Below are 13,305 nucleotides of genomic sequence, written 5' to 3' on the forward strand. Positions count from 1 at the left end.
TTAGGTTCTACAATTTTATAACTGTATAACAGAGGTTACATTTTAAGCCACTGGGGAAAATGGGATATATGAGCCAGTTCTCTAGAATTGATCTCACACACAGACACCAGCACACATGTATACAGACACCAGCACACATGTATACAGACATACAGACACCAGCACACATGTATCCAGACACCAGCACACATGTATCCAGACACCAGCACACATGTATACAGACATACAGACACCAGCACCCCAGGGCACGATGAAATTTGAACTTCTGCAACCTGGAGAAATCACCTGATATCACCTGCAGTCCTATGTAACACCACATAACACAGTGGTATCTCTGAGTACAGATAATGTAGTAGATTTCACCTGCAGTCCTATGTAACAGCACAGATAACACAGTGATATCTCTGAGTATAGATCATGTAGTAGATGTCACCTGCAGTCCTATGTAACAGCACAGATAACACAGTGATATCCCTCTGAGTACAGATAATGTAGATGTCACCTGCAGTCCTATGTAACACCACAGATAACACAGTGATATCCCTCTGAGTACAGATAATGTAGATGTCACCTGCAGTCCTATGTAACACCACAGATAACACAGTGATATCTCTGAGTACAGATAATGTAGTAGTCACCTGCAGTCCTATGTAACACCACAGATAACACAGTGATATCTCTGAGTACAGATAATGTAGTAGCTGTCACCTGCAGTCCTATGTAACACCACAGATAACACAGTGATATCTCTGAGTACAGATAATGTAGTAGTCACCTGCAGTCCTATGTAACACAACAGATAACACAGTGATATCTCTGAGTACAGATAATGTAGTAGCTGTCACCTCGGGGCGCCCCTACTAAATGATGTTCTACAAAATAAGAAAAGTGTCATACAGTGACTCACAGGTGACGTCTTCTTTGATCTGAGGCGTCACTTTCCCTTTTCCTCTCCATCCGGCCCAGACCTCCATGATGATTCCTTCCAGATAAGTTTCATCCCCTTAGAACCTGCGAGACAAACAATTTAGGCTCCGCACATTTCTAGCAACTTCCTTTCCTTTCTCCCCCCTGTAGGCTCCCATAGTAACTGCGCTGTGTGGTGTTATGTGCAGTAAAGCGAGTAGGAATGTGGGATGCCCCCTGTATGTAGGATCCCCTGCTGTGCCCCCTGTATGTAGGATCCCCTGCTGTGCCCCCTGTATGTAGGATTCCCAGCTGTGCCCCCATGAGCTAATAATGCCCCTAGAGGTGGCCCCCATGAACTAATAATGCCCCCAGAGGTACCCCCATGCACTAATAATGCCCCCAGAGATGCCCCCATGAGTTAATAATGCCCCCAGAGGTACCCCCATGAGCTAATAATGCCCCCAGAGGTGCCCCCATATACTAATAATGCCCCCAGAGGTGCCCCCATATACTAATAATGCCCCCAGAGGTGCCCCCATATACTAATAATGCCCCCAGAGGTGCCCCCATATACTAATAATGCCCCCAGAGGTGCCCCATATACTAATAATGCCCCCAGAGGTGCCCCCATACACCAATAATGCCCCCAGAGGTGCCCCCATACACTAATAATGCCCCCAGAGGTGCCCCCATGAGATAATAATGCCCCCAGAGGTGCCCCCATACACTAATAATGCCCCCAGAGGTGCCCCCATATACTAATAATGCCCCCAGAGGTGCCCCCATGAGCTAATAATGCCCCCAGAGATGCCCCCATGAACTAATAATGCCCCCAGAGGTGCCCCCATACACTAATAATGCCCCCAGAGGTGCCCCCATACACCAATAATGCTCCCAGAGGTGCCCCCATGAACTAATAATGCCCCCAGAGGTACCCCCATGCACTAATAATGCCCCCAGAGATGCCCCCATGAGTTAATAATGCCCCCAGAGGTACCCCCATGAGCTAATAATGCCCCCAGAGGTGCCCCCATATACTAATAATGCCCCCAGAGGTGCCCCCATATACTAATAATGCCCCCAGAGGTGCCCCCATATACTAATAATGCCCCCAGAGGTGCCCCCATACACTAATAATGCCCCCAGAGGTGCCCCCATACACTAATAATGCCCCCAGAGGTGCCCCCATACACTAATAATGCCCCCAAAGGTGCCCCCATATACTAATAATTCCCCCAGAGGTGCCCCCATACACTAATAATGCCCCCAGATGTGCCCCCATACACTAATAACGCCCCCAGAGGTGCCCCTAAAAAAACAAACATCCTACTCACCTAATCGGCGCTGTGCAGGCAGCAACTCTTCCTCCCCCTCTTCGGGCTCCATCTTGCGAGCCGCAGGGACGGGACTTCCGGCAGACGTGATGACGTCACATCATCACGCCTGCCGAAGGGGCACATGATCACGGCCCGGCCTCCCATAGGCTGCTGATATGAAGTGCCGGCAGCCTATGGGAGAGAATACAGGAGGAGGACGCTGACAGGTCCTTCTCCTGTATTCTGATCGCTTTAATGTTCCGCCCGCTGTGCGGGCGGAACATTAAAGCGATCAGTGCATCCCGAGAAGCTGCGTGGCCGCAGCTTCTCGGGATGCTCAAAAACAGGTGGCAAGGGGGGCCGTGCGGGCCCCCCTAGCGTAGCGGTCGGGGGGCGGCGGCCGGCGGGCCCGCCGCCCCCCCCCCCCCCCCCCGTGTCTCTTAGTGTCCGGGCCCCATACGGTAGTACCAGTTGTACTGCCCTATCGGCGGCCCAGCCCCCACCCTCTTCACTACCTGATATATGCCCTGATGTTTTGGAGCCTCAAGTTTTAGAAGTTGGTAACGGAGATTTTAAAAATGTATTTGGCCCTTTTATTAGTGTTCTTTGGGGAGAAATTCCCCACTGATTTCCTCTGGGCTTATTTAACAGGCATTGTCCCAGCTCAAGTGTTGTGGAGCCTGTATTCACACCTTAATAGGTGACACAGCTACATCCTGGAAGCAAAAATACACAAAAACTAGGAACACATGCCCCCAGCAACAGATATTTGAAGAAGAAAGCAAAGTGTACCGAATATGGGGACCAGGGTGGGATCCACCCTGCAGCTCCACGTCCTGTTCCTTCCAGTTCTAAGGATTCACAGGAGAAATTAGACAATTCATACACTGCACCTGCAAATAGCACAGGTTACAATTCAACAATTAAGCAGATTCCTTCCATAGGAGGATGTTACACAGTCTATTTAGCTGAGTGGCAGAGGGGCAATTTATTCATCAATAAGCGGGTCCAAACCACGCAAAGCTAGCACATTACCCAGCAACCAGGGTCCATTTAAATATCCTATTGCATCCTTCTATTGGGAGGTGTTACACAGCCTGTTTAGTGAACGAACTGGCAGAGGGGCAGTTCATTTATCAATAGCAGCATCCGTACCATGCAAAATTAGCATCTACACCATCGACCAGGATCGATTTAGATATCCTCGGTTACTCCCCCCCTCTCGGAGCCGCTGCCTACTGAACACGGTCAGCCGCAAGGCCCCAAAAAAGGGGGAGCAGGAACACCGATAGGCAAGCCCAATTGTTATCTATTTTTAATTATCCTTTATATTTCTTCTATGGAATATCTTTCCTAAGACGGCTCTCATTTCTTGGTTCCTCAAGCAGTATACAAACGGGTTAAACAAAGGAGTGACTACAATGTACAGAACGGATATAAATTTGATAATGTTTAAGGTGTTTTCATTCACAGGGACCAAGTAGATGGTAATTGCTGTTACAAAAACAACAGAGACCACAGTGAGGTGGGAGCTACAGGTGGAGAAGGCTTTCTTCCTTCCCGTTGTGGAGGAGATGCCAAGAATTGTTACAAAGACACAAATATAACTAATGATAATTAAAATAAAAGGTATGGCGATCATAAAGACGGAGGTGAAGAGGATTCCAAACTGTAAGCCAACTTTGAAAGAGCAAGCAAGGTCAATAAATGGAACCGGGTCACAGAAAAAGTGGTTGATCACATTGGATCCACAGTACTCAGACCGTAAAAGAAGATTAAGAGTTATCTGGGCCAAGAGGAAGCCACAAACCCAACAATAGATGGCCAAGATATACTGGAGTCTTGTATCCATGATGGCGTTATACCGAAGTGGGTTACAAATGGCCAAGTAGCGGTCATAAGCCATGACTGCGAGGAGGTGACATTCTGCACACCCCATGGCTGCATAGAAATAAGCCTGGGTTATACAACCAGCAACAGAGACTATGGATCCTTCCAGCCATATAACACGCAGCATGTTAGGAACAGTCACAGAAACAAAAGTGGATTCAACAAGTGATAACTGCTGGAGGAAGAAGTACATGGGAGAATGGAGCTGCGGCTTGATGGACACCAACACAATGACCATAGTATTTATCATGAGGGTGAGGATGTAGGCACTCAGGATTACAAAAAAGAGAACAACAGCCTTATAGCCAGTAAAATTTGGGAACCCCAATACTACAAACTCTGTGACTGATGACTGGTTGCCTTTATCCATATCCAAGAGTATGATAGAAGTACGAGGACTAAGTCCCAATATCTGTGGTGACAAATCTATTTATTCCTGTGGATGTTTGTTAAAATAGTTGTACAGTAAAAGTGAAATGCTAACACTCCTGGTTGGTTTTAAGGTTGATCTTTGTTGGTTCAGTGGTCCAGTCGGCACCCCTATGATGTTGTCATGGCTCAATGTCTTCTCTAGGTCTTCTTGGCTTTCAGGACACAGCTACTCTTACACTATAGGCAGGCTGCAGAAATAAAGTGAAGAGAAAAATGCAATGATCTATCTATATGTGTATGTTTATTATTTTAAAGAGAAAAAAATCAAATGTTTTTAAATAAAAAAAGGCAAAAAAAAAGTCTTAAAAACTAAAATATTTGGTGTCTTCATGTGAACAATTGTCAAAATATTACAACACAATGTTCTTAATCCCACTCAGTAGATACTATAAAAGAGACGGGTTCTAAAAGTCCAGTCTGCCTAACTAGTGTTGATAAAAACTGCAGATCACAATGCGAAAAATGCATTACGCACTACAACATTAGCTTTATTTATTGTAATGGGAATATCCCTTTAGGCCACGTTCACACAACGTATGTTTTGCATAAATCACGGCCATTGTTGCAATTTGCAACAACTGCCATGATTTATACAAAAAAATTTGTTATATTTGAATCAATGGAATCTTGGTCAGAGAGTATACAAATAGTATATGCTCCGGCCGGGATTGCATTTGGCTGGACGAAAAACTGACATGTGAACTGACAACTGAACTTGTCAGTTCCCACAATGGAGCGTGCGGCTCCAGCTTCACTCTCCATTGTGTGCAGCGGTGAATTGGGATGTGGGTGCATACGGGTGCGCCCGCATCCCAATTCAACATAAATTAAGATTATCTGGACGGTACTGCAGTACCGGCCGTTCTGTGACCAGCCGGGTCACAGAACGGAGGGTGTATATGTAGTGTGAACCCAGCCTTAATATGTACTAAACCTGAAACTTGAAATATGGTTAAGTAATTTGTAATTTTAGGTTGATTCTTTTTGATATTAATAAACTTGTTGCATTGTTTGACCTGGTGAATGGAAAGTAAAAATATTTTGACTGATGGAACACATTTTAAATTAGTTCTAAGTGGTTAAAAAAAATCCATAATGCATAAGAGTTAAGCATAAACCAGATTTGTAAAAGACAAACATCTAAAATCTAAAAAGAAAAAAAGAAAAAAAGTGACATTTTTAGGAGGATTCTTTCCCAATTTTTTAAAGATGCTACATTTTTCCACAATTAAAAACAATGTTTCTAGATGAGAACTCCTTCCTGAACAAAAGATCTCTCATCTCTTAGAAGAAAATTTTTGACACTGCTGAGTTGACATTGTCAGGCTGTCATTAGCTAAAAAAAAAAAAAAGTTTGAAATTCATCCGTTAAATTTTTATGTCAAAAATCAACAAGTCTACATTAGTCCAATTTGTATCACACTATACAGAGAGATGATCAGGCAGTCGGTGCTTAGCATCCAGGCTTACGTACTGAACTGTCAGAACTGAACGGTGACTGATATTGTAATGGCCGTGTCTTTCAGCCTAGTCACAAAGATCAACTTTAACTAGATTGTTAGAACATGGCACGGCTAAAAAAATCAAAGAGATCCACTTACTCTGGAAAATACCCAATGAATGTTGGTTTCTTGTAGTGGTTGAACCTTTGAGTGCAGGATCCTTCAGCACCCATATTCAGCTATATGTAGGGATATCTGCATGAGGGTGAGAACTTGTGCAGCATGGGGGTGCACTCTGGATGGGAGATCTCTGAGCTCTTTATGTATTGCAGTTGGCTATCTGGGGACAATTGTCTCCCGTCATCTCTGAGAATCGTAATTGTCCCTCTATGTAGCACAGACCAGTTATCTCACTGAGGGAAATTACATAAATAAATAAATAATGATGATATTAATAATACTAAAATATTAAAAATAATAAAACAACAATGGTTGAATTTATTTTGCTAATTTTGAAATGGACAAAGGTGAAATATAGAGATGAGAAAACCTGAGCTTGGATGCGAGCAGAACTTTTGCTGGTTTACCATGCCCAACAGTCTCCGCGTACACTGCAGAGCAGGAAAGCAAGAAGAAGAAAGGGAAATCACATAAAGATGATGACTGGTGTTGGCAGGAATGACCCATAGCCAACCTGTAGGCACATAGAGGTGATGTCACAGGCTGTATATAAGCTGGTGGCCATCTTAGCAATGGCCATTTTCAACTTTGAGAATAGTGCCCAGTATCATTGCGTGCAGTGCAACTACTTTTACACCAGCACAAGGCATCTGGGTTTCATCTTCTATTATTATTATTATTATTATTATTATTATTATTATTATTATTAAGCCCCCTTATTATTAAGCCCTCAGCGCTGTACATTAGGGTAAATGATACAGAACAATCCAAAATAAAGCAAATGACAGACTATAGAAGGGGAGGGAGACAGTAAGTGAGGGGGCTTCTAGTCAAAGTGTGGTGCAGAGTTATTTTAGGCTGGGTTTTTAGGTTACTCCTGAAGGTCTTGACGATGGATGAGAAGTGGATGTATCGGGGTAGTTAGTTCAAAGTATAGAGGAAGCTTGGACAAAAGTATGAACAAGGGGGGCACAAACATATGATGGGAGGTTGTGTGACGGAAAGTAGAAGGATATCAAGTAAGAGATGTTTGGAGTGGACAGATTGTGGATGGCCAATGGGGAGCTAGTGAAGTGTTTGGCAAAGGGTAGAGGCAGAGAGAAGGGAAAGGTGAATTAGTTAGGCAGCAGAGATGAGGGTGGACTGGAGACGAGCAACGGTTTTAGATGGAAGGCCAGAGAGGAGGATGGTGCCATTTGTCCAAGCGGGAGGTATTGAGAGCATGTGCCAGCAGTTTTGTTGAGTCAGGGTTGAGAACACAATGGACTAGTGAAATATGTTTGAGGGGGAGATGACAAGAGGTGGTCAGGGTCTGAATGTGTTTAAATGACAAGGTATAATAAACGGGACCCCAAGTCATTGATTGTTACTGACAAATTAGATGGTGGGGTTGAGCAAGATGGGGGAAAAATAACTGACTCCGTTTAGTTTATGTTGAGTTTTTGAAGGGGGAGAAGAAGAAGGAAGATATAGCAGATCATAGATACTCCATGAGCTTGGATATCAGAGAGTGGGTTGGGTTGGTGACACCAAGGGATGAAAGAGTTTGTAGGAGAAAGTAATGGTCAACTGTGTAAAAAGCAGATACTAGGTTAAGGAGAATAAGCACAGAGTATTGGCATGAGGCTTTGACAGTTAACAGGTCATTGTCACTTTGGTTAGGGCAGTTTCTATAGGGGGTTGTAAGCCAGATTGAAGGGAGTTAAAGGGTAAGTTGGATTAGAAGTAGAAGGACAGTTCAAGGCATTTAGATGCAAAGGGGAGAAATGAGATGGGCTGGTAGTTGTATAAGGAGACTGGGTCAAGGGATGACTTTTTAGGGATATATGTGGTGTTGCATGTTTATATGAAAAGGGAGAGATGCCAGTAATAAGTGATAGATTGAGGAGATGTGTTAGCGCTGGGACAAACACTGAGGAAAGGTGGGGAATAAGGTGGGCTGGGATAGGTAAAAGTTTTCAGGTTTTGAGGTGTGATGTGGAGAGCACTTTGGAGAGTTGTTCTTTGATGATGGTGTAGAGGTACATTAGAGGGATAAGGCACTGAAGAGGCATGAGGTTTGAGGGGACTGTATAATGAAATCTTCTCTGGTGTTATCAATCTTCTGTTTAAAGTATGTGGCAAAGTCCTCAGCAGAAATGAGAGATGTTGGGGGTGGCCAAATGTGTGAAGGTGTTAAATAGCTGCCTAGGGTTGTGACGATATGAGGTGAGTAAAGTAATCATTTTTGTCAGCGGTACGAGTGGACTTGGAAAAAAGGACTGCTTGCTTTTACAGTATGTCTGGAAGTCTTCCTTCAAGTAGGTTTTCTTCCAGCGCCACTCAGTGGTCCTGGATACTTGCCTTAGTTTATTGGTTAGGTTGGTGTTTCAGGCCTGTGTGTTAATGTGTCGAGTTCTGTTGTGCATGAGGGTTTGTGGTCAGGGATGTGGTGTGCTGGTTGATCAAAAACATGGGACAGAGGCAGGTAAAAATAAGGTCTAGTGTGTGATTCATTTTGTGAGTGGGCGTAAAGGACAACATTGTGAGGCTGAAGGAGGAGGTCAGGAGATAGGAGGTGGCTGTTTGGGATGCATTGATGGGGATGTCAAAATTGCTCATGATAAGGGTGGGGATGTCTGTAGAGAGTAAATGCAATAGCCAAGTAGTGAATTGGTCAAAGAAGATGGTTGCAAAGTCTGGTGGTCAGCCACTAGGACGTTGGAGGGGGAGTTTATGGGGATAAAGATAATGGTTAAGGTAGGGAAAGGTGGAGTTGGGTTGATAGCAGCAGACCAACACTGTCATCATGTTAGTTACCATGGTAAGGTGTGTGTGTGAAAATATCAGAAGCAGTAATAAAGTCCTAATATTTAGCAGCCATGGAGCGGACCCAGCACTTCTGGATATGAAGGACCCCGTATCGCACCAGGGCAACAATTTCCAAGTGACGTCCCTCACAATGAAAAACAGGAGACCCCAGAAGAAGTGCAGAGTGTGGTGTAACAGGGGGATCAGGAAGGACACCATTTTCCAGTGTGACACCTGTCCTGATCACCCCAACCTCTGCATACTGGATCGCTCCAAGGCGCACCACACGTCATTGGGGTTCTAAATTTACTCAATTCTGTCCCTTATTGCTATTTCAGGGGTCACGTTGATCCAGGGATTATTCTGATTGCCATTTAGGAGTCGGCAAGCAATTTTTTCCCTGTGATGAGGCTACTGTTGTCTGCCTCATGAGGGTTTTTCGCCTTCCTCTGGATCAACACAGGTTGAATTTGATGGACTCCTGTCCTTTTCAACCTTATAAACTAATAATTGGCCTAATACCCCCAAATAAATAATAATTGCCCCTTTTCCCCAACTAAATAGGTATGGCCGCCATTCCCATTAGAGGCTTGCCATGATGCAATTACAAAGCTCCTGTGCTGCCAAGACAGTAGAAACCCCCCACAAGTGACCCCATTCTGGAAACTACACCCCATAAGGAATCTTACAAGGGGTGCAGGGCAGATATGGCCCCCCTGGTGATGGGCACATTTGTGCCGTGAAAATGAAAAAAAAATGGTATTTTTTATTTTCTACATATGTGACCGTCACTGCACCACTTGTTAAATTCCTTGAGGGGTTTATTTTCCAGAATTGGGTCAATTGGGGGGTTTCTACTGTCCTGGCAGCACAGGGGCTTTGTAATTGCAACATGGCCTCCATCCTCCATTTCAGCCTCTAAATGGGGCTCTGTCCCTTTGGTGGCTTGCCCTGTGCCCATATGGCACATTATGTCCACATGTGGGGTATTTTTGTATTCAATGGAAATTACCCTACACGTTTTGCGTTCATTTCCTTTTATTAACCCCTTGTGGAAATTGAAAAAAAGAAGGCTGGACCAACATTTAGTGTAAAAAATGTTAATTTTTACATTAAATAATTGATCTTGTTTTGATTTTTTAAATTTTTATTAGGGGTTAAAAGATAAAAAATGTGTAGAGCAATTTCCCCTGAGTACGGAAATACCTCACACGTGGACATACAGCGCAATTTGGGTGCAGGGTAAGCCTCCAAAGGGAAAAAGCGCCATTTTGCTTTTAAAGGCTGGATTTGGCTTGAATGGATTTCGAGGGCCATGTTGCATTTAAAAGGCCCCTGTGTTGCCTCGGCAGTTGAAACCCCCCACAAGTGACACCATTATGGAAACTACACCCCTCAAGAAATGTAACAAGGGGTGTAGTGAGCATATCGACCCCACTGGTGATGGGCACAAATGTGGAACAATGTGGCATGAAAATGAAATATTAAATTTTTTACACTATAATGTTGGTCTAGCCTTGAATTTTTGATTTTCAAAAGGGGTTAAAAGAAATAAAAACACAAAATGTGTAGAGCAGTTTCCCCTGAGTAAGTACCTACCCCATTTGTGGACATAAAGTGCCATGTGGGCGCAGGGCAAGCCTTCGAAGGGAAGGAGCGCCATTTGGGTTTTGGAGGCTGGATTTGGCCAGAATGGATGATGAATGCCATGTCGCAATTACAAAGCCCTCTTGCTGCCAAGACAGTAAAAAACCCCACAAGTGCCCTTATTCTGGAAACTACACCCCTCAAGGAATCTAATAAGGGGTGCAGTAAGGATATGGACCCCTTTGATGACTGGCACATTCGTGCTGTGAAAGTGAAAAAAAGAATATTTTCACTTTCATGTCACATTGTTCCACATTTGTGCCTGTCACCAGTGGGGTCCATATGCTCACTGCACTCCTTTGTTAGATTCCTTTAGGAGTGTTGTTTCCAGAATGGGGTCACTTGTGTGGGGGTTTTACTGTTTTTCTAGCACAAGGGCTTTGTAAATGCGACATGGCCCTTGAAATCCATTCCAGTGAAATTTAGCTTCCAAAAGCCAATTGGCGCTCCTTCCCTTTGGAGGCTCGTCCTGCGCCCGTTGGCACTTTATGTCCACATGTGGGGTATTTCTGTACTCGGGAGAAACTGTGCTATACGTTTGGTGTTTTATTTTTATTTTATCGACTTGTAAAAATGATAAATTGAAGGCTAGAACAACGTTTTAGTGTAAAAAATAATTTTTTTTCTTTTTCATGCCACATTTTTCGGAAAATCTGTAAAACACCTGTGGGGTCCAAATGCTCACCGCACCCCTTGTTACATTCCTCAAGGGGTGTAGTTTTCTAAATGGTGTCCCTTTAGGGATGTTTTTTAGGTTTTGGCACCCCAGAGCCTCTGCCAACCTGAAGTGGTACAGTCAAAAATGACCAAATATAACGGAGGCGTTGAAATTTACTAGGCACTTCTTTATATCTGAGGCTTGTGGTTGCGTCAAATAGCGCAATAGGGCCACATATGGGGTATTTCTATAAACTGCAGAAACGGGGCAATCAATATTGGGGTGCATTTCTCAGGTAATAGGTTTATAATTATGAAAGATATTGGATTACAATAAAATCTCTGCGCAGAAAATTCAAATTTAAAATTTTCTTACACACTTAGCTTTTATTTCTGTGACTACAATAAAGGGTTAAAAAAACTTTCTGGATGTTCTGCAGAGTTTGGGGGCTACAGTTTCTGAAATGGGGTGCTTTGTGGGGCTTTCTAACATACAGTCCTCCCAAATACACTTCCAATCTGAACAGGTCCCTAAAAAAATCTGATTGTGAAATTTTACTGAAAATTTGGAAAATTGCTGCTAATGTTTTAAGCTTTCTATTGTCTAAAAAAATGAAAGATAGTTTAATAAATGCCGCCAACATAAAGTAGACATGTTGCTAATTTAATTAATATTTAATTTATGTGGCATAACCATTTTCTTTATAAGCAGAAAAGTTTCAAAGTTGGAAAAATGCAATTTTTTAAAGTTATTTTTTTTTTCTCATAAAGATTCCTTATAAGTATCATCTCCAATTTACCAGAAATGTAAAGTACCATATGTCATAAGAAAAAAAATCTCAGAATCAGCCGGATAGGTAAAAGGATTCCAGTTATTAATGAATAAAGTGACACAGGTCATATTCATAAAATTTGCCTCGGTCCTTAAGGCCATTTCAGGCCTGGTCCTTAAGGGGTTAAGTAATTGTTCCAGCACCTTCCAACTCTTTATAGAACTTACCTAGAAGGTAGGGGGGGTATGATAATAGATGCTGCATAAAAGCATAGCTCTAAGCATAAGTTGCGTTCAGTCAGTTTAGTCAGTGGGCCAGTTCTGGCCAGTCATCTAGACAGCCATGAGAGGAAAGAGACCAAGGAGAAGCAGGACAGCTATGGCAGAGGAGGACAAGCTGAATAGCAGAGAGGAACACAGCTGCAAGTAAGACAGAGGGAGAGAGTTTGTCTGGCATACTGTCTACAGGAACATAGGTTACTTCTATTGTTGGTGGGAATCCTCAGTCCAGGAATCCAAGTGGAGTTGAGAACGTTTGATGAAAGAAGAGTTAACTTGGCCTTTCTGCCAGTTCAAAGAGAAAGTTTATTTTAAAAACCTTTGGATACCTTTGGAAGTTTTACAAGGACCTTGGGCACTTCTGCTAACTGCAAGTGGTGGCTTTTGGCTTGGCCCAAATACCTAAGCACAAAGCTCCCTAGCTGACAAAGAGGGAAAGACTAAAGCTCCATTGTGAAAGATCAAGATCACGGGATAATAGTGCCCCTCAGTGTCCCATTTGCAGTTATCAGCCTTGTTTTCAGGGAAACAATCTATTATCTCCACACAAGCATAAGCAGTTAAAGCACACAGGCTTCAGGCTCTATGCGGCCAAGGGACCACATGCCTCCATGTCTCCATGTTTACAGCTCATAGCACCCATCACTCACACACAGTCCACAGCTAAGGTCCTCGACATTGCTAAATGCAGCCCTGTACAGTACATAGCTCTACCACTTAAATTGAAAGAATTGCTGCGAAGTGCGGCCCACTGACTGACAATCTGGGCAGCCCACAGGGAATGCTCTAGGTTTGCCAGTTTGTCAGTCTGTGACGGATGTCCCCCAAAATTCCCCCCTACACACACACACACACACACACACACACACACACACACACACACACACACACACACACACACACACACACATAGAAGGATTCCATCTCCCCTCCACCATTCTCAAAAACAGTAGACATAGAAGGACTCTCTTAAGCCACATAGAAATAGGCT

The 13,305-nt window shown here is 43.6% G+C and overlaps 1 protein-coding gene across 1 annotated transcript; it reads right to left on the reverse strand.

The window, feature by feature from the left end:
* Positions 1-3,540: 3,540 nt before the first annotated feature.
* On the reverse strand, positions 3,541-4,485 carry LOC138785341 (olfactory receptor 6P1-like). The gene has a single exon (XM_069961200.1). The coding sequence runs from the start codon at positions 4,483-4,485 to the stop codon at positions 3,541-3,543; it is 945 nt and encodes a 314-aa protein (XP_069817301.1).
* Between the last annotated feature and the right edge of the window lie 8,820 nt (positions 4,486-13,305).

The sequence above is a fragment of the Dendropsophus ebraccatus genome, chromosome 1, assembly GCF_027789765.1.
Source record: "Dendropsophus ebraccatus isolate aDenEbr1 chromosome 1, aDenEbr1.pat, whole genome shotgun sequence".
Lineage (NCBI taxonomy): Eukaryota > Metazoa > Chordata > Amphibia > Anura > Hylidae > Dendropsophus > Dendropsophus ebraccatus.